The sequence below is a fragment of the Amblyomma mixtum genome, chromosome 3 (assembly GCF_055824585.1).
Source record: "Amblyomma mixtum isolate Tamu chromosome 3, ASM5582458v1, whole genome shotgun sequence".
In the NCBI taxonomy this organism is placed as follows: domain Eukaryota; kingdom Metazoa; phylum Arthropoda; class Arachnida; order Ixodida; family Ixodidae; genus Amblyomma; species Amblyomma mixtum.
Genome location: NC_143014.1, coordinates 368,260,868 through 368,283,105, shown reverse-complemented (window position 1 = coordinate 368,283,105; position 22,238 = coordinate 368,260,868). Strand labels below are relative to the sequence as shown.

The window sequence follows — 22,238 nt, the reverse complement described above, 5'->3', positions numbered from 1 at the left end:
AGGTTCCTCTTTCATCATCATCATCATCATCATCATCATCATCATCATCAGCCTGACTACGCCCACTGCAGGGCAAAGGCCTCTCCCATGTCTCTCCAATTAACCCTGTCCTTTGCTAGTTGCCGCCACTGTATCCCCGCAAACTTCTTAATCTCATCCGCCCACCTAACTTTCTGCTGTCCCCTGCTCCGTTTGCTTTCTCTTGGAATCCACTCCGTTACCCTTAAGGACCAGCGGTTATCTTGCCTTCGCATTACATGCCCTGCCCAAGCCCACTTCTTCCTCTTGATTTCAACTAGGATGTCATTAACCCGCGTTTGTTCCCTCACCCACTCCGCCCTCTTCCGATCTCTTAACGTTACACCTATCATTTTCCTTTCCATAGCTCGCTGCGTTGTTCTTAACTTAAGCTGAACCCTCTTTGTTAGCCTCCACGTTTCTGCCCCATAGGTGAGTACCGGTAGGATACAGCTGTTATATACTTTTCTCTTCAAGGATATTGGTAAGCTACCATTCATGACCTGAGAGAACCTGCCATACGCGCTCCACCCCATTCTTATTCTTCTAGTTATTTCCCTCTCATGATCCGGATCTGCGGTCACTACCTGCCCTAAGTAGACATATTCTCTTACTACTTCTAGCACCTCGCTACCAATTGCGAACTGCTGCTCCCTTGCAAGGCTATTGAACATTACTTTGGGTTTCTGCATGTTAATTCTTAGCCCCACCGTTCTACTCTGCCTGTCTAGCTGATTGATCATGCTTTGCAGTTCTTGTCCTGAGTGGCTTAGCAAGGCAATGTCATCAGCGAAACGCAAATTACTCAGGTATTCTCCATTAACTCTTATCCCCAATTCTTCCCATTCCAGTCCCCGGAATACCTCCTGTAAGCAGGCAGTGAATAGCATTGGCGAGATCGTGTCTCCCTGCCTGACACCTTTCCGTATTGGAATTTTATTGCTGACTTTATGGAGAACTATAGTAGCTGTGCAATCGTTATAAATATCTTCCAATATTTTCACATAGCACTCTTCCACACCCTGATTCCGCAATGCCTGCATGACAGCTGAGGTTTCCACTGAGTCGAATGCTTTCTCGTAATCAATGAAGGCTATATATAGGGGTTGGTTATATTCTGCGCATTTCTCTATCACCTGATTGATAGTGTGAATGTGGTCTATTGTCGAGTATCCTTTACGAAAGCCTGCCTGATCATTTGGTTGACTAAAGTCCAAGGTTGTCCTGATTCTATTAGCGATTACCTTAGTAAATACCTTGTAGGCAACGGACAATAAGCTGATCGGTCTGTAATTCTTCAAGTCCTTGACGTCTCCTTTCTTATGAATTAAGATTATGTTAGCGTTCTTCCAAGCTTCGGGTACTCTCGAGGTCACAAGGCATTGCGTATACAGGGTGGCTAGTTTTTGTAGCACAATCTCTCCTCCGTCCTTCAACAAATCTGCTGTTACCTGAACCCCACCAGCTGCTTTCCCTCTTTGCATTGCTCCTAAGGCTTTCTTTACTTCCTCCTTCGTTACTGGCGGGATGTCCCATTGCTGTGCTCGACTGCCTCCCTCAGTAACTTGACGATTACATTCGCTACTGTATAGATTTGTGTAGAACTCTTCGGCTAATTCAACTATCTTATCCATATTGCTGATGACATTGCCCTGTTTGTCTTTTAGCGCATACATCTGGTTTTTACCTATGGCCAGTTTTCTCCTCACTGATTTTAGGCTACCTCCATTCCTTAGAGCATGCTCGATTTTCTCCATGTTAAACTTTCTTATGTCGGCTACCTTGCGCTTATTTATTAACTTAGATAGCTCTGCTCGTTCTACCCTGTCTGTGGAGTTAGACGTCCTCATGCTTTGACGTTTCTTAATCAGATCATTATTCTCCTGAGATAGCTTGTTGGCATCCTGTCGAACCATCCTACCACCTACTCCTGCGGCGCACTCTGTAACGATAGCTGTAAGATTATCATTCATTGTTTCAACCCTACGGTCGTCTTCTTCAGTTAAAGCGGAAAATCTGTTTTGCAGCGACATTCTGAATTCCTCTACCTTCCCTCTTAATGCTAACTCGTTAATAGCCTTTCGCTTCACCAGTTTCCTCCGTTCCCTCTTCAAATCTAAGCTAATACGAGACCTTACCATTCTGTGGTCGCTGCAACGGACCATACCGAGGACATCCACATCCTCTACGATGCCAGGGTGTGCACACAGTATGAAGTCTATTTCATTTTTAGTCTCACCATTGGGGCTCTTCCGCGTCCACTTCCTGTTTGCTCGTTTGCGGAAGAAGGTATTCATAATCCGTAAATTATTTCTATCTGCGAACTCTACTAATAACTCTCCCCTGCTGTTCCTAGAACCTATGCCATAGTCACCTACCGCCTTGTCTCCAGCCTGCTTTTTACCTACCTTTGCATTAAAGTCGCCCATCAGTACATTGTACTGTGATTTTACATTGGTCATTGCCGATTCCACATCCTCATAGAAGCTTTCAACTATTTGGTCATCATGGCTTGATGTAGGGGCGTAGGCCTGCACCACCTTCAGCTTGTATCTCTTATTAAGCCTTATTACGATAGCTGCCACTCTCTCGTTAATACTGTAAAACTCATCGATGTTGCCAGCTATATCCTGATTTATGAGAAATCCCACACCTAGTTCTCGCCTATCTGCTAATCCACGATAGCACAGTACATGCCCGCCCTTTAGTACTGTATACGCCTCGTCTGTCCTCCTAACCTCACTAAGCCCTATGACATCCCATTTAATACTGGCTAATTCCTCCAGCAGCACTGCTAAGCTAGCCTCACTTGATAAGGTTCTTGCGTTAAACGTTGCCAGGTTCAGTTTCCAATGGCGGCCTGTCCGGAGCCAGAGATTCTTAGCACCCTCCGCTGCGTCACAGATCTGACCGCCGCCTTGGTCAGTTGCTCCGCAGCCGCTGGGGACTGAGGGCCGAGGGTTAATTGCTTTGTTCATAGAAGGTTGTGGCCAAGTACTACGCCAGGGTGGCCAAATCCTGTTCTGATGAGGAAGTGCGTTGTCGGCTCTGGTCACCGAAATCAGGCCGCACTCCAAGCCTGGTTATGCAATTCCATTGACACGCGGAGTTTTTTTTTTATCCGGTGGAGAATTGCGTGGCACCGGGATTCAAACCCCGGTCCTCTTGCACGCGAGGCGGATGCTCTACCTCTACGCCATCGCTGCTCCTCCTCTTTAGTGCACCTTTAACGTCCCAAAGCGGCTTAGGCTTGGAGGGACGCCGTACTGGAGGTTTCCGGATAATTTCGACCACCTGGGGTTCTTTAACGTGCACTGACATCGCACAGCACACGGGCCTCTAGAATTTCTCCTCCACAGAAACTGGACCGCTGCGGCCGGGATCGAACCCGCGCCTTTCGGGTTAACAGCCGAGCATCGTAACTACTGTGCCACCGCGGCGGCTCCAAGCAATATGGGCATTCCTTTTACGTCTCACACGCTTAAACTTGTTGAAGAATGCTGTGCTCATGCTCTTCCGCTAGCGCAGTCGACTTACCACAGTATAAGCAAGGTTCAGCAGACCTGAAAAATCGGGAGAGAGAAAGAGGGAGAGTAAAGCAGGGGATAGGCAAGGTGCAGCCACATGCAGCCTACCGTCGCTATGCACACTACAACTGCAGATCTAATTTCTCGCTCACGCTATAAACTCGATATCTTCACCTGGTGGGGACAACAGCGTGAACATGAGCCAGCAGACTGAAACGAAGATATTCTTTATTTTGCTGACTAGCTCCCACTTAGAACTGAACAGCTCAGCAGTGACGAGAGCAACAAACGGGCTCGGCGGGCGTCGAAGAACAGCATCAACGCCGCACTCGGCCGCGCTCAGTTTAAATAAAGCCTTACTTCGCTATAATTTCGAAACTTTATTTCGAAATAAGGTGCGAATAGCATCTTCTATAATCTAATACAACCTAAAAGCGATTGCGTATGTTTGCGGTCATTGGAGATAAATCTGGTTTTATCTCTCGTCAGGATCGACGCGAAGAAGCCGCATGACGGAGGATATCTGCATAAAGAAACAGTACCAGCTTCATGCCAATATCTAGACGGTGGTAACATCAAAAGGAATATACTCCGTCAGACCGGAAGCAGAAGAAAAACGATCAAGCCTAAATGAATAACAAATCGCCGTAGCCGCACGCAGCAAGCGGGAAAAGGGCGCATGTTAAACGGCGGACAGTGTGCACGAGAAAATACGGAAGAACTAGAAGGGGGAGGGGACTTAGCGTCGCGTTCCTTCACTCTCACAAGGGTGGCTCGCTGAATATGAAAACTTTGCCGGCCAGAACTCTCCTGAATAATGAGTCTTAAGCGTCGATACGGCACTCCCCTTTTTTGCTTCTTCCCTATTTTGCTCCTCCGTTTCTCCTCTTTCGGCATGCAGCATATCAAAGGCGATATATATATATATATATATATATATATATATATATATATATATTAGGAGAAGGTAAGTGACGCCAACCAAGTAAAATACAGGAAAAACACGACGTTTCGGGACCGGCTCGGCCCCTTCTTCACGGTGTGACTACGGGCGAGCGCAGCTTGGCTTTTTAAGCCCCTGTGTGGAGGACCTGCGGGTCAATGGCCGCAGCCCATGGACGTAGGATGAGGGGAGAGTCCCCAGGGAACGATTAACATTCTCTCGTGTTTGCTGTATGTGCCACGACTCGAGTAGAAGCCTCCTGCGTGGGTTAGCTTCCGTTTCCAATACAATGGTGCTGTCGAAGTCAATTGGGTGGTCACACCCTTCACACTGTTCGGCCACGGCGCTGCGTTGACGATTCATGTGACGGACGTCCGCTTTGTGTTGGTTCATCCTTTCCGCGAAGTTCTTCGTTTCCCCTATGTACGACGCCGGGCAGACGGAACACGGAATTTTGTACACGACGCCCTGGGCCTTTTCTCTGGGCTGCCGGTATTTTGGGCGGGGGAGAAGGCGACCGATAGTGCTGGTCGGTTTGTGGGTTGTCAGCACCCCTTCTTTTCCGAGAATGCGACCGAGCGTCTCGCTCACGCCTCTCACGTAGGGGACGCAAACACGTTTCCGCTTCTGGCATGCGTCTGAGGAAATAATAGACCGGATTTTGTTTTGCCTTTCTTGTTTCCTGATAATGCGCCGGATGAATGAGCTTGGGTAGCCGTTCTTTTGGAGGTCAGAAATGACTCGGTTCTTCTCCTTCCGCGGAAAGGATGAACCAACACAAAGCGGACGTCCGTCACATGAATCGTCAACGCAGCGCCGTGGCCGAACACTGTGAAGGGTGTGACCACCCAATTGACTTCGACAGCACCATTGTATTGGAAACGGAAGCTAACCCACGCAGGAGGCTTCTACTCGAGTCGTGGCACATACAGCAAACACGAGAGAATGTTAATCGTTCCCTGGGGACTCTCCCCTCATCCTACGTCCATGGGCTGCGGCCATTGACCCGCAGGTCCTCCACACAGGGGCTTAAAAAGCCAAGCTGCGCTCGCCCGTAGTCACACCGTGAAGAAGGGGCCGAGCCGGTCCCGAAACGTCGTGTTTTTCCTGTATTTTACTTGGTTGGCGTCACTTACCTTCTCCTAACATTAAATTTCCCAACCAGACAGACTTCTGTCGAATGTTTTCTTTTGAATATATATATATATATATATATATATATATATATATATATATATATATATATATATATATATATATATATATATATGAGTGTGTGTAGCAACTTCACTCATTGTGTGGCAGAAGGGCAAAGGAAGGCCCGCCGCACCAGCGAAGGTGGGAGTGATGTTGGTGGAAGAGAAAAGCTGCCATCCACCACCACCAAGTGAGGAATGTACGCGGGAGCCCTGTTCTTCGCTTGAGGACATAGCCAGCCAGTGAGCTCCGCGGGCGCCGGTGGCGAGGATTGGTGGCTGCGCCCCAAAGCGAGAGAGATCCCTCGTGGAGACAAAAGGAAAACAAACACAGGGGAAGCGGGCGCCAACAAGGGCCACGAGGAGGGAAGGTGCGGGGCGGTTATTTATCACTTGTCCCGAGATTTAATAAAGCGGCGACCACGGGACGCCGCGTCGCGCGATCGGCTCTCGGCATCGCGGATAATGTCGCGAAATTAATATGGAGCTCACGCGGCGTGCTTGCGCCGAGGTCGAAGCTCCGTGAAAAACCCAAAGAGACAAGCGGCCAAAGAGAAAGCCGCGGTTTCTCCGTGGGCGAGGAGGAGGCCGAGAATTTTGCTCTTTGGGGGCGACTGCCGGGTGGCGCCGCCGTCGGAGCCCAGGGCGGAAGAGGTGGTTTTCGAGGAAACCTGTGGGACACTCCGAGCGTGAAATGCGCGCGCTTCGGTGCTCGATACGACGACCGCGTGTCACCGTTGGCGTCTCTCGCCACACCTGGCTGGCCCCGGGAAAACAAAATAAGGCGCGGGGGCGTTGGCGCGTGTGCGTCGGCGGTGAAAAGTTTCGCGAAAGGGTGGAAAGAGGCGAGCGGTGATTTATGTGCTGCATTTGTCTTTGATTGGGCCTGCGCTGGCTCACTCGCACTTCGCTACATTATGCGAAATGTCTCTCGTGCCTGGCCGGCGTTATTGCAGCGAGTAGAGCGAGCCTCCGAGTTGGGCTACTTAGGTGCGTGACTTGGTTGATTTGAGTCGATTTCTCTCCGTTGGGCTGTCAGCGACACTTTCGCGTGATCGCCAGTTGCCGCAGAGCAAAGCAAACACGAAACTAACGGAGGTGCCGCAAGTGACGCCTTCTCGACTGCCGAGGTGCGTTAGGCAATACATCAGCGGAGAATAAGTCGTCGCTTATTCTTGGCGAGTCATTATTCCGCAGGAAGGCCCGCTGAAAAAGCGGCCTCGAGTCGCTCGATAATAGGGTCAAGTGGTTTACAGCGATAAATGTGATAGAATAACCCGTGCAACAAAGAGGCCCTAAGAAGCCTAGACCATCGTTGCAGCTGGAATGACCCAGCCAAAAGCTCACGCAGACACGAGGAATCTATCATCCATTTCGCGTTCAGTACTGCATGCTACTTGGTGAGTTGGTCCTGCAATATTAAAGAATCTATTTTGCACAGCAATGTAAGGTCAGAGAAGTGAGACCTGTCCCCCAACACTAAGGCTTTCCGGGTGAGGAAGAAGCGAATTGTAAAATAAAAGAAAATGGTTACTGCTGAAGCGTGTTGTCTGAAAAAAACTGAAAAGCAGGAAAGGAGGACCTGTAGCAGCCCCACCAAATGGGAGGCGGTCGGCACCCAGGGGTTTTTTATTAAAATTGTAATTTTTTTTTTGCAGAAAGAAAGACATGGGATGTCTCTTGCGTCACTTTCTGTCACTTTATCGAGCATATGTCCCAACAAACGTTATGTTAGCGGGAGAGCCTTCGCGATTGCAATGCTGCGGACACGCCTCACGATCCTTCCGCGCAACGACACAGGCCTTGATATTGCTGCAGAGTTGTTTGGTACCATAGGAGGGTAACTCATAGTAGGTACGACGGAGGGAGTCGGCAACATAAGGTGGTCAAGATCTGAGCGGTCACTGCGCGGCTCCACTCTGGCTGCGGCGCTTTAGCAACGGCGACACAATGATCTGCAGAAGATGTTGGAAATGGGTACTATAGTATATGGGTAATATTGTTCGTGAGACGCTTTCTCTGAGTCGAGGCTTCGTTGAGGCTGTTCAGTGGCTCTGGGGGCTCCTCAGATACTTTAAAAAGCGCTTCATTTATTCTATTCTCGTGTGCAGGTTCGGGAGACACTGGCCAAAGAAACAGGCCTGAGCGTGCGGATTGTCCAAGTGTGGTTCCAGAACCAAAGAGCAAAGGTAAGATTCGATTATACCTCCGCCAGTGTTTGCACTGTCGAAGGGCCAACTGCGCGACAGACTGTTCTTTCGTACTTGGGAAATGATTTGAGAGAAAGGGAGGAAAAACTGCTGCTGGCGCACGCACTCAAAGCTTGTCCCCTTCGCATTCCTTGTTTCTCTGTCCGATCATGTTCGAAATGTCCTGGGAGAGGTGGGGGAGGGGGTTGCACACACATACAACTCTTAAGTCAGCATCATGCACCTTATTAAAGGAGCGGTACATCTTGCAACGCACACGCGTAACGTTCGTTTGTATGATAGAGTTCCAATCTTGACAAGACAAAGTGCACCTCTCTCAGTACTGCATGGGTGGGACTCGGCCGCCCCGTTGTGAACTGAAGGCAGTCGACCAGTGCCGAAAGAAAAGCGCTTCACCACCAACCGACAATTCTTCGTCTAAGAAGGTCCACGTGGTGAACCACATGTTTTGCAGGAGCGGGCACAAGGTGCGCTGGCGCCTTGCGCGCACTTCTGTCAAGTGTCGCCGCTTCCAAAGAAGATACATTGCTACTGCGATCAAAAGGCGCTAGAACATTGAGCTTCTGTCGCGGATGAACTCTATTAGCAAGCACAAGGTCCGCGCCTCGACACATTCTTCGAGGGCATGCCGCTGTGTTTCGACTTGATTGCAGTAAGGCCGCGTGATTTGTGCGTGAAGTCTGACTCCGCGAGGCGTTCCTTTTTTTTTCCAGCGTCGGCGCCACTGAAGTTTTTGGATTTATTTTGGAAAAACACTGGTCACAAGAGCTTTACGTTTCGTGGGAGAAGCTTCGCCTTCCTATTCTAAGGGGATTAAGCAGAAGATTGGTTGTTTGGTTTTGGGGGGTTTAACGTCCCAAAGCGACTAAGGCTATGAGAGACGCCGTAGTGAAGGGCTCCGGAAATTTCGACCACCTGGGGTTCTTTAACGTGCACTGACATCGCACAGTACACGGGCCTCTAGAATTTCTCCTCCAAAGAAATTCTAGCCGCCGCGGCCATTAAGCAGAAGAGGAAAGGGGAATGAGGGGCTCGTTATAAATATGAGAGAAGCCAACAGCCACAGAAACCAAGCGGCACAGGGGATTTTTTTAATTTTTATTTATTTATTTTGTGGTGTTGATCAATTTATATTACTGAATATGTTATCGCTTAAAGCTAATTGATTAGAAAAGCAGAAGAAAAAACAACCACATGCCGCCGGTTGGATCCGAACCCACGACCTCCGAATTACGCGTCCGGTGCTCTACCGCTGAGCTACGGCGACGGCTGTCAAACCTTCTGCTTTCGGGGGTATTTATGTTTACAAATAACCTAACCTTGGGAGTGTTCACCAGCGCCACCCACGCTCTTAAGCGGCGGACGTAGCACGTCCTGAGTTACCGCTGATGTGACGTAGAACGTCATTGAACGGCGAGGGTGTAGCTGAGATCCGGTGGGATCAATTAGCTTTAAGCGATAACATATTCAGTAACACAAATTGATCAACAGCACAAAATAAATAAATAAAAATTAAAAAAAATCCCCTGTGCCCCTTGGTTTCTGTGGCTGTTGGCTTCTCTCATATTCTAAGGGGAAGTACGGCGAACGCTGCGCTGATCCGCGCTACTGGCGTTTCCCGGATGTCGATGTCCGGACACTGTGTTTGCAAGAACCGAAAAAATTTTTGTTGTAACCTTATAAAATGGGAATTGCTTCTTCGGTTCGTGGCTCTGTTTGTTGCTGTGACAGAAAAATCCGACTCCCCGTGCCTAGCCAGAACAGTCAACGTTCGGCCCCTGTTGGCTTGGGCGCCCAACAGGTCTAGAACAGCTTTCACCGCGAAAGCTCGCGCAGTTGCCTACCAAGACGGCAAATTGAGACCCCCTTCTGTCACGTTCAACGCAGACGACTTGTCGGGACACCAGAGCCAGTTTCCCGTTCCACAGGGTTTGCCCAGCTAGCGAGCCGAGCTTGCCTGTTATACGACGGGGTATGGGAGCAACTCGCGCGACGCAAAATTCATACGCCGCAGCGCACGTTCGCGAAAACATGGCTTTGGCGTTCAGAGACAGCTCAAGGTGAGCAACCGATGCTACTGCGTGCGCGTGAGGGCGTCGTCCCACGTTCTCTGCAACACGCCTGCTGGCTCCAAAATGACTCCGAGCACTGGGACACCATCCACAAACTGGACGCCCCCGGGCAATGTGCTTCGAAGCGTGCCAAATTTCAAGGCTTGGCTGTTTTCTGTATTGGCCTCTGCCCCTGAAAAGGCCGCATATTCACTAAAGGCTTTGAGGAGCGCGACAAAGCTATCTGCGTCCCGTAAAAAGAAAGAAATAACGCAGAAATCGGAACACTGCCCTGCACTGGAAAGCCTCGAATGGCAGGGTGGCCTTCCAGTGGTTCACTGAGAGCACGAACAAAGCGAGTGACAGTAGGCATCCCTGCCTTACTCCTCGGGTCACGCTTAGATCGCCACAAAGGTCACCACTCACCACCAACTGACTGGACAGCCCCGAATCATCATCACCATCAGTCTGCCTACGCCCACTGCAGGGCAAAGGCCTCTCCCATGTCTCTCCAACCAACCCTGCCCTTGGCCAGCTGCAGCCATCGTATCCCCGCAAACTTCTTAATCTCATTCGCCCACCTAACTTTCTGCCGCCCCCTGCTATGCTTGCCTTCTCCTGGAATCCACTCTGTTACCCTTAAGGACCAGCGGCTATCTTGCCTTGTCATTACACCAAGCCAATTTCTTCCTCTTGATTTCAACTGGAATGTGAATAACCCGTGTTTGTCCGCTCACCCACTCTGCCCGCTTCCGGCCTCTTAACGTTGCGCCCATCAGCCCCGAATACAGGGTGCCTATTGTGCTCACAAACCTCTCCGGAGAGCTTGGACAGGAGGGTACCGCAAAGAGGTGATCGTGTTCAACCCTGTCACATGCTTTCCTAGAGAAACGAAACAACCACTGAGCTCTTTGGCCTAAGTGTACGCGAAGAGGTCGCATGTGAGGGCCAAAAAAGAAAAAATGCACCTTCAAAGCACTGACAAACACTGAAATGGGCTGGCAAGTCACCTATTGAGACGCTCCTATATGATGGAGGACTTGTCAGACGATTAACCACTTTGTGATGAATAATTTTCTGACTATTAGAGTTTGGAGCCTGGCTCCAGATATTTTTAGCTGTCAGTAATAGCCATATCGTGTGTTAGAGTCGCGGAAACGCGATTACCCTCGCCGCTGCAGCTCATCAAATTTCGGCCATTTCTGGCGGAAATCGCGCGCGGGCAAAGCTGCGGCGACCAGCGAACGTCGCGCGCTGCTTGGCCTTCTCGTCCCCGCCTCGTCTGAGGCTATTAGCAGCGGCCAGGAACGCAGCTCTGGCGCGACATAGAAGGTCACGTGGCACGTGTGCCGCGGAGTGACGCGATTTGATGGACGTCGCTGTTCGCGCGCAGCCGGCGCGCAATGTTTGAATCGCTCGAGAATTGACCGAAACTTTCTGAGCTACTGCATCGAGGGTAGTCTTGTTAGAAGTTTGTTTGAAGTTTGTTTGTTTGTTTGTTTGTTTGTTTGTTTGTTTGTTTGTTGGAAGTCTGTTTGGAAGTTTTTGGAATTCTAAAAACAGATATGCCTGCTAATAACGACCAGCTAGCAATCTCTAATTGCAGCCAGGTTCCTATCTGTAACAGTTATAAAGTTATCTGTTAGAATATATGTAAGCAGCTTACTAGTTAACGTGATTCACCTGTTTTTTTGACATCCACCAACACTGCTATTACAATGACGAAATTGCCATCTTTTTCCCTCATAGAACACATTTTTTAGAATTAGTGGCAGGTTTCCCTGAAGCACGTGGTATAGCTGTGAGCTTTAGATTTCGTGATGTGTAAGCGTAGAAGTGGACCTCTCGCTTTGTTCTTTTCAGTTCAACAAAAAATAGCCGGAGTAGCTAGCCTACTCCGGCTATTTTACTCCGGCTATTTTACCTATTTTAGCATACTCCTATTTTAGCATACTATTCTAGCATACTCTATTTTAGCATACTCCGGCTATTTTACCGCGCAGCCAACATTGGAAAAATTTATTGCGCTCGCTGAAAAGGCAGTTCTTTCTTATAGGCATTGTTGACCCTGTTTCATCATGTGTATTTGTTTTGTTTTTTTTCCCAATCTTTCTTTTTTTTCATTCCCTCCTGTAATGACCCTTCTGGGGTTGGCAGTATTCCAAATAAAATAAAATAAAATAAAATAAATAATAATAATGGTGTTAATTTCGAGGTCTTAATCGCTGAGGCGTTTGAGCGGAAAAAATAAATAAACAACCTTAGTGACGTATTTCGGCGACATTCTGAGATCATGTCACGGGAAAAATATCTTTCCTGCACCTATTGAGCTTTATACCTCGCGCACAATGTGTTTAAATGTCATTTAGCATTGTCATGAAAGTTAGTGAACTCACTTATATGCGGACGAGTTCACGCCCGCCCTTTAGACAACGCCAAAAGAGTGCACCTCAGCTTCAGCGATTTCGAAATGCAGAGTTAAGATAGAGTTGAAGAGAACTCGATACATTTGCCATGGCTTCTTTTTTCCTTCTCTGCGAGTTTTCAATTGGTCTTGCTCCTTAAACAGCGCAGACAGATGTCACGTTGAAGCTCACGCTTGAAAGTCATGATTGAACGTTAAGTGTTCTTCTGTGTTCCCTCCGCCCCCTCGATTTCTATGTTATTTCCGAGCGAAGGAAACCAAAAGTAGAGGGTGTCCATGTGAATGCATCCCCGTCGTCTCTGAGCGCAGTTAAAGAAGATCCAGCGGAAGCAGCAGCAACAGCAACAGCAGCAGCAGCAGCAGCAGCAGCAGAACGCGGGCGGAGACAGCTCGGGCAGCGAGATGGCCTCCTCCACCAAGGACTCCAAGAAGAGCGACGACGGCCGCCAGTCGGCCTCACCCGCCGACCTCAGTTGTGAGTCCCGCGTCCCGCAGCGTCTCTACGAAGAAAAAGCGCGAAGGGTCTTGTTCTTGTGTTTGACAACGCAGCAACTTTCACACATCTATTTCTGGCCCATTTTATTCATCCTGCGCTTTCCTTTAATTGGATTGTTCATACTGGAGGTTGAGGCCAAGTACAACACCAGGGTGGCCTAATCCTGTTCTGAAGGGGGAGTACGTCGTCCGTTCTGGTCACCGAGGTCAGGCCGCACCCCAGGCGTGGTTATGCAATTCCATCACCGCGCGGTGTTTTCCTTTCCTTTCTTTGAGATCATAAATGGCAGTTTACCAGTATCCCTCAACAGAAAAGTATACTACAGCTTTATCTTAACGGTACTCACCTATGGGGCAGAAACGCGGAGGCTAACGAAAAGGGTTCAGCTTAAGTTACGGACAACGCAGCGAGATATGGAAAGAAAAACGATAGGTGTAACATTGAGAGACTGGAAGCGGGCGGAGTGGGTGTGGGAACAAACGCGGGTTAATGAAAATCAGGTTAGTGAAAATCAAGAGGAAGAAATGGGCTTGGGCAGGGCATGTAGGGCAAAGGAAAGAAAACCGCTGATCCTTAAGGGTAACGGAGTGGGCTCCAAGAGAAGGCAAACGTAGCAGGGGGCCAGAAAGATAGGCGGGCGGATGAGAATAAGAAGTATTCGGGGATACGTTGGCCACAGCTGTGCCAGGACAGGGTTGATTGGAGAGACATGGGAGCGGCCTTCGCTCTGCAGTGGGCGTAATCCGGCTGATGATGATGATGATGATGACGCTTTTTTTCTGCAACAAACGAGGCATCGAGAGGCCGCTGCCTTTGACGCATGCGGGAAATCACCTTCAACGCAAGCCAGGTGGAGAAACCCAGTCCACTGTCCGCGTAATTAGCGATGCCAAAATGCACGACTTCTCCCGTTGACGCATATTCCACAAGGTAATGAGGCGCTAGCTAGAAGCTGCCCCAAATCGCAGTTGACAATGTGGTGGATGCTATCAAATGACGTGGTTGTCTTCAGAAAATCGTGGTTGTTGCTTTGCGTTTTTGCATCTTGCAGTTATTCGCAGGAGTATTTATTGTCTCTTCTTAGTGGCTTTCTGAAGTATGTACAGTGCAACGTTCCCGCCACTTGTTCGCAATGAAGCAGCGTCGAACTGTGGCTGCGGATTTTCTACTTCCTAGTATATTTGAATCACTTTGAGCACCTATCCAGAACAGAATGAGTAAAGATTGGTTCGGAGACTGAACACGCATTGCTGAGCCAGGGGGTCAACTGAAACATTGCCGTAAAAGTTGTATTCTCCTTGTTCCTCAATTACGGCAGGAGTTTTATTACTTTTACGCGGTCCCGCGAAGCCAGTCAAAGATTAATAAAAGAGCAATATTTTTCGTAAGCGCGTGCGTTGCACCGACTGTATAACGACACAGGCGCCAGGAAAGTGCTCTGCTAACGGCACCGTTTCTTCCCTGCGCAGCACCGCCCTTCTCGAGGCTAGGGCTTCTCGAGTCGTCTGCCGTGGGATCTCCGTACCAGCTGCAACCGCTACCTTACGGTACGCATCACGACGGTAAGCGATGCCTGTCCCACCTGTGCGTGCTGCAAGTCGCCTCCTGCGCAGTGAACTCCTAGCAAGTTCAGCAATGCGCTGAACGTTTTCCGTTGCGGTGCCAAGAGTTTGTGCCAATCGAGCAATTGGTTCTGGGGCTATGCATGCGTAGCGCGCCGTTGTTCACATAAGCGGGCGTCTGTTTCGAAGGCGTCGTGTCTTGCACGGTATGTTGAAGCAACGATGAGGAATGCGAATGCGTTGACTGACGAACAAGTATATTACACCTTGAACATTGGAAAGATGGCTCAACAAAACTTGTAAGTGTGCTATATGGTTTCAAGGGCCCTATTGTATGCGACACTTCTTCGTCTCAAGTCAAAGCATTTGTATCCATCATTGCTTTTGCAACACGCGGTGCAAGCCACACAACGTTCTGTCTTCGAAAGGGACTCATGCCGACGGATGGGAAGTTGGCGCTCGTCCCGTGTCCTGTTTCAGCCACACAGTTTGTTTCGTAAATCGCTTTTTTTACTTTCTGAACGAATGAACCATTTAGCCCTGTCCCCAAGTTTTGTTGACACGTATGTACATGAGGATATCAGGACACAGGACTTGTATAAATTGTTGCCCATGAATTAGGCCAAGGAAAAGAATACTTTTAGGCAAATTCTCAACCTCGCACGTCAATTAGAGACACTCAAAATTGTGTGTCAGTTATGATTTAAAAGTGTAATTAATAGCCGCTCTCAAAAAGTGCGACAAAAATGACGCCCTCCTCTATTTAGGAGAAAAAAAACATTTATTGTATATTGTATATTTGTTCTGTGTGCTGTCGCGCAGGGCAGCGAGTAACGGCATATGGTAACTGAAGTATGACACATAGTTTTTGCTGGTTACATCTACGTGTCATGCAAAGATGTAATCAATGCAGGGTGCACTTTTCGTAGTGGCTTCAAGTGGGTTGTTCACAACTGCGACCCCGAGTAGCTCGCGCATGAACACTGGCAACCACTGTAATTTCATAGCGTAGACGTCAAAGTTGACGCAGGCTATAGACCAGAATTTTGAGCTTCTCCCGGGCGCGGCCATTTTGCACTGACTGGCGCGCCGCGGTGCGGGCGTTTCTTTGGGGACTGCGTGGCTGCGGCAGTTCCGCGGCCGCGCCTGCATATAGCCGCGCTTCGGGCGCTAAAGAAACATTGTCGAGCATACTTCCGCTGCGGGGCTGTGTTGCAGGAAGTATTTACGTTATCAAAGCGATAACATTGACGCGTTTTAATGACATTTAGTTTGACATTCAGGTCAATTGTGCCGGCGCTTAGAACGCGCTCGTGCTTATATCGAATTCCGCTTGGTGTTCCACCGCAAAGAAACTTTTTGTTCAATATCAAGTATTAGGTGTGCGGCTAGCATGCACTTCCAATTCCCATGCACTCTTATTCCTTCCTGCCGGCCATAAAGCCCCCCCCCCCTTTTCACAAACAGGGCTTTCTTGTCGCCGCGCCAGTTTATCAACAAATTACCGCTGTGAGCTCAAGTGAGTCGCAGCGCCAATAGAAAACAAATTTTGTCATGGTTTATGCAACCTGGTGCATAAAAACGTACTTTCGCTTAATTTTTCAAAGCTTGAATCGATATGAGCAGCTAATCCAGCTTTCACTAATTCTGAGGTCCGAAGTAGCGTTATTTTATTCAGGAGCTCTCGCCGCGTGTGAGAGCGTTGCGTAGCCGTTTGGCTAAGTGTGGAAAATGTAATGAAATCGCGCATAGTATTTTCCTATCAATAAGGTAGATACCGCACCGCTGCGGTGGCTCAGTGGTTACGGCTCTCGGCTCTGGCCCAAAAGACGCGGGTTCGATCCCGGCCGCAGCGGCCGAATTTCGATAGAGACGAAATTCTAGAGGCCCGTGTACTGTGCGATGTCAGTGCACGTTAAAGAACCCCAGGTGGTCGAAATTTCCGGAGCCCTTCACTACGGCGTTCCTCATAGCCTGAGTCGCTTTGGGACGTACAACCTTAATAAACCAAACCAAACTAGTATAGATACCAACAGCAGAAAGATACTATATATAAACATTTACCCCCCCAGATCCCTCTGGCATGCGTGCGGAAAAAGCAGCTGAAATCGGTAGCGGTCGTGCTTACAATCCTGTGCATGAAATTTGTTTAATGGGAACAAGAGCAAGCTCAGCGCAGGGATGCCGAACACGTACTGGTGATCGAAAACACGCGCTCCGTCGGGACAACCTTCAGTCTGCAGCTCGCCTATCCAGTTATTACTCCACTGAGTCAAATCAATACATCTATTCTGATGCATAAAATTATCATAGATGATATCGCACGTAAAAGGCGACAACAAACGACACGACAGCGCAGAAATCTGTTTAGAAGTGCCGGTTTCCAGTCCGTACACTACCTGGTCGACTACCCTCGGATGTCACGTTAACGAGTAACTGCGCACAAGATAACCGCAGCACTGTCTGGAAGAGGGCAAATGTGAGTAGTGACGCACAGCACACACCCTCATACGTTAGCTGATGGAGCACAAAACGGCAGAAGCGAACACGTAAACATGCGTTCTATGCGCGGCGCCGGCGCGACCCGCAGTCCCTCGGGCCGCGCGCGCCGACAGATGGCGACTGGCGTATAGAGTAGGCGCGCGTCCGCAGCCTGCGTGCGAGGGTAAAAAAATCTGGTCTATAAGGGGAGCATCCGGTGCCCGCGCAGTGCATGTGCTCACATTCGTGTAGCTCATCAAAGTAGTGGCCATCAAATCTTATGCGCGCTCATTGGCCCCAATATAGCGGATTTTCGGTCACCTAGCGGACAAGTGGCGCCATCTGGCGCCACCACTGCGATTGCCGTGACTGGGTTTGCCGCGACTGGGTTTCGCATCTCCGCGCCTGGGTATGTTTCGAACGCGCGGCAGAGCGAGCAGATCAGCTTCGCTGGCCACTGCTCGAGAGCACTATGCTATCGCCGCAGCCATGGAGGAAGGAAAAGTTCTTTCCTTCCTCCATGGCCGCAGCCGACAACACCTCGTGCTAAACTGCAGCATACTCTCGCGCTGCGCATTGACGTCGTCGTCTTCACCAACTTCCATCTGCGGCGCGAACTGATCGGATCAGCTGTACCTCGATCAGAGCTTAACCGGAGTCTAATATCGTCGCCAGACATGCCGACTACCCAGCAAAGCTAAAACCATGAGCCAATCAGGCTGAACACATGCTTTCGCACGTCTGCTCGATTAAACTACGTCAAAACCCTGCCGCTTTTTTTTAAAGTTGCGCGGAGGGTGTTGCTTAGTGCCTAGGCAGCGCACCATTTTTAGTTCCTTCTAAGACCGCAGCTGCGGTCCCCCTCCCCCAAACCCCCGGCGCTGCTTTCGCCGCCTTTACCTCGACATCACCGTAGTGATCACAGAGTTACAGTGCTCATGCACGCAGCTAGGTGGCGGGAAGACAGCGCACGCAGTTTAAGCGGCTAAAAAGGGGCCGTAGAGTTCAGGTTGCGTAAAGAAAACTTTTCTTGTCATCCATGAGCCCTGTACGAAATTAGGTTAAAATGTACACTGCGCTTGTCTGCAGGAGCTAAAAGTGGGCTAAATTGTCCCCCTCTCGTCATTAAGAAATACCAGCATTGATAGAACCAGGAGGCTCGAATCAGTTCACTAAAGCGCTTGGGCTTGCTAGTGCCGCCGCTCTGCGTGCCACAAGTAAGTGAGCGTAGTAGGCTGCCGCAGACAGTGCAGGCAGCAGAGGGGACGGAAACGCGGAAAGGAAAAAGGAAATTTTTTGGTCGTTTTTTCGGGATTTTCGGAAGGGGTTATAAAAGTTACGGTAAATGAAGTGCCCTCGTATGGCACCTAAATTCTGTTTAGCAGATCGCCGCAGCTGCGTTCCAACATGCGCCAGCAGCAACTGTAGCACACGAGCAGATAGCTGCCCCTGAAAGGGAAAGGGAGTATGGACCACTTGTCTGCGCTCTTGAGGACTAAAGGTAAAAATAGGCTGGGGGTGGGGAAGAAACAGCCATTTGCATGAGAAAGTGAGCAGAGACCATTGAATCACGAATTTACCGTGAGAGCCTAGACCCTGCCAATGTGCTGACTTGTTTTTCATCAGTAACAGATGTCTTCCTGCTCACTAAAGATTCGGCCGCGTACATAGATTTCGCCCTGTGTGCCGACATCACAGCGCAAAAACTCAGCATGAGCATTCCAACAACGGTACGTAATCACTCGAACGCGTGATTTTTCGAATGCTCAAGAGACATAGAAACAGCATCGGAAGTTACCGCCCGGATGAGTAGTGATCAGACCTGTGGAACTTTTTATAGCCGCGATCAGCCGTGCATTATCTATTATGAGTCCAAGACTACATTATGTCGGTTGTATGTGTCGAAAGGAAAAGAGCGCAACTTTTTACACAAGCATCGGAGAAAGGACAAACACAAATTGAACTCTGACCGAAAGCAGTTTACCGCTGACGTGAATCACCGACTGGCCCGGTTAGCCACGCTTGCGTGTTTCGGCCGGCTTTACAGCTCGTTTGTGCAGACGTTTTGTGGCACCCGTATTTAAATAATCAAATATCACTCAGGTGCCGGACAAAACAGGATGAAAACGGATTGTAACCGAGTGCAAGCAAGTGCTTAGGAGCGGAAAAAAAATTCGGCAGAGCAATTTAGGACTGCTTACGTGGAGGAATGCGAAAGCATCACTTTCCCTAGGCGTATTGTTTACGCGTGATGTTTGCACATGCATTGAAGTTCTTTTCTACTAGTTTACGTGTTCGCGTATTGGTTGCGCACCAGACCGCAAACGTTCGGACCCTCTCGCTGCTCGGCGATGAATGTTGGCCGAACTCGCACACACACACACGCACGCACGCGCGCGTATGACACCAGCCGGAACGCTGTACGATGAACAGTTCAATCAGAGTTTTCATAAGAAAGTCTGGGAAGGCATATAGCTGAAGGTACAAACGTCGTCGGTTCGAATCACTGTCGCAAGCTAGCCTCCAACTTGACTAGCACAAGCAAGCTATACGCAACGAGAAATTATATGACGTCACCCGCAACACTGTGCGACAACCCGTGCGTCGCAATTTTGGTGCGAATGTCGGGAAAACTGGTGACACATTGATATCGGCCAGTGGGGAGCATATACAGGGTGTTTCACCTAAGACTTTACATAATTTTTAAAAATAGGCCTCTTACATTAGAAGAGCGCTAATTTTTTCGGCATAGCATTGTTAGCGGTGTAGTACATCAGAGTACTGCTAGGAGGTGCTAACTATAAGGATGTTAACTAATATCGAATGGTTAGCTTTTTATCTATTACCGTGAGGCTCCTTAATGAGAGGCGTGTAGCCCACCAAGTAATACCCATAACAGTTTTTAGAATTTCTAAACCGCGGTTACCCTCAGCGTTGTGGCCCAACAAATTCTGGCTGCATCGCGCCAAAATAAACTTACTTTCGAGAAGCTTCCAGGCACCGCAACCTATCCAATGCACGCAACTCGTCGAAATAGCCAAAACATCTTGGCTCAAAGCGCTAAAGGCAACCATGTTTTCGAAATTTTAGAAACTGATATGAATATTACTTACGATGAACTACAAGCCTCAATAATTAAGGAGCCAAACAATAATAGTAAGAAAGTTAACTATATAATATCAGTTAATCAGACTGCTAGTTAGCACGTGTTAGCTGTATTCTGGTGTACTACACCGTTGACAATGCTATGCCGAAAAAAGCAATCTTCTAACTCAAAAAATTAAGGTATTGTGTGAAGTCATAGGTGAAACACCCTGTATAGACGACCGACATGTATATGACTCCCTGTGTGGCGGTGCTCGCCTTGTTGTGTGCATCATAAGACAGCCCAGTGACGTCACCCTTTTTTTTTTTCCAACGCTGGGATTTTCAGTGCCATCTGCGAGCACACAAACACACACGCTGCCGGCTTTTCTTTCGTAATGGGACTAGTAAAAGAGCAGTAAAAGACAAGTACATCTCAAGCTGTTGTTTCATGTCGTTTTTCCTCGCGCTTTTGCTGAAAGTGCCCCTGCCTTTTTTTTCCTAGGTTCCTACTACGGGCCGACGCACGTCGATCCGACGTACCTGAAGTCGGAGATTTCGATGGAGAGCGAGACGTCCCTGAGCGGCCTCGAGGACGTGCTCATCGGGGCCGGGAGTGGCGGGCAGCCTCCCCCGACGCTGCCGGACGCCATGTTCCCCTCGTCGGCCGTCAACCCCATCGACAAGCTGTACTCGATGCAGACGTCCTACTTCAGCAACAACGAGTGCGAGTGCCTGGGCGGCGGCTCCAACTGACGGTGCCAGGGCGCCGCCGCGCCGCGCCGCCACCGCAGGCATCGCCACTCCGCGGCAGTCCGGCACACTCCGGTGTAGAGCGCACGGCGGGGGGCATGTTGTGCAGGGCACGCCACTGTACAGTGCACCTTTTCAAACCGGCTTCGCTGCGCCATGTCCACCCACTGAGCAGTGGCCACTGGTCAGCCAAGTACGATACACGCAAAGGAATTACAAAGCAACGTGGTCTGAGTTGAGGTCGGCAAAGTCATTTTAATGCTTGATGCTGCATCCTGGGTCGATTTTAGTTGCTGAACTTTGGTGCAGTTCAGCCCTTTTGCCCCGCCTCATGTAGTGCTCGCAAATACTGCTTCTGGCAAGCCTACTGCCCTGTGCGATTTTCGTTAGGAAATACAGGAAGCTGGATATGGACTGACGTGTCCTTAACCTCAAACGGTCGCGTAACGTTATCGGACGTGCAGGGAACGATCCAAACTCCTCGTGTGCCGCTTGCTCTAAAAATACGCGCTCCAACAGGCTTTTTTTCTCCCCGCCCGAGGAGTGCCTCTGTATTTAGCAGCTACATAGGAAGACCACTGTTCGCCTTCGTGTAAGGTCTTACTGATAATGTGCGTCCTAGGCGGCGCATTACTGCATTCTTATGACTACGCTCGGCGAACGCATGTTGAAAAGGTGCATCGTGAACGCGGCGGAAATGAAGCGAGAGGTCGGACCAGACGAAGTGGCGTTACTGTGATGCAAACGACTGTGCGATAAGCTGTTGTTCACCTGCTAGTGGTAGGCAGCCCGATGGAGCCTGAAGCTGCGGTCGCGCTTCATACTCAGTCCAAATTTGCTGGTGATCAAAACGGTAACAGCAAAAGAAACCTGGACCTAAGCGAATCATCAGCAAGAACGGCTTGTGACTGGTCGCTGCCTTGGCCACAGTTTGTTAGTTTTTGCCGTTGGGTCGTCGCGCTACCCACTTTATTACACGTGCCACAAGGGCAATAGAATAGGGGGCAATAGGGCAATAGAATTGCAGTGGATGCTCAGCGCCTCGAGTTATTCGCGGCACTGTCTGATCGGCTGTCACAACCGGCCACCAGACGGACTGCGGTCATTAAGCGGCTGATACGGTCTGAGAAAACACAGTTAACTTCCTGAATTTTTGCTCCTTTCCACTGCACGCATAGAAACCACTTCTCATTTGCGCTAAGCCCTAACCTCTGGATTCTTTCTCCAAGAGGTATTTGGTTAATTATATCGATTAAAGGCACTCCAATAGAGCGATTTTACTCTCTTTAAGCAAAAGCTAACGATGGACTTTGGTTACGCCGGTATGCTAGTTCTATTTAAAAGTTTAAATTCATCTGAAATGAATTTGAAGTGATAAGCGAAAACGATTTCTCTTTTCGTTAGTTTACGAAGTGAAATGGTTGACAGAGTTGCCGAATTTCTTGAGAGGAGGACAATTTTTCGCTTTTAGCCCCCATTAGTTTGCTGATCC

The 22,238-nt window shown here is 49.3% G+C and overlaps 1 protein-coding gene across 1 annotated transcript in view; it reads left to right on the top strand.

Annotated features, from left to right (window-relative positions):
* Nucleotides 1-20,884, top strand: part of LOC149356708 (LIM homeobox transcription factor 1-beta-like) — a 140,498-nt gene extending 119,614 nt beyond the window's left edge. The window contains exons 6-9 of the mRNA XM_089584293.1: nt 7,796-7,873; nt 12,680-12,845; nt 14,336-14,428; nt 20,499-20,884. Of these exons, the coding sequence (XP_089440419.1) occupies nt 7,796-7,873; nt 12,680-12,845; nt 14,336-14,428; nt 20,499-20,749 (588 nt within the window). The 3' untranslated portion in view covers nt 20,750-20,884. The remainder of the gene's footprint in view (nt 1-7,795; nt 7,874-12,679; nt 12,846-14,335; nt 14,429-20,498) is intronic.
* Nucleotides 20,885-22,238: the final 1,354 nt, after the last annotated feature.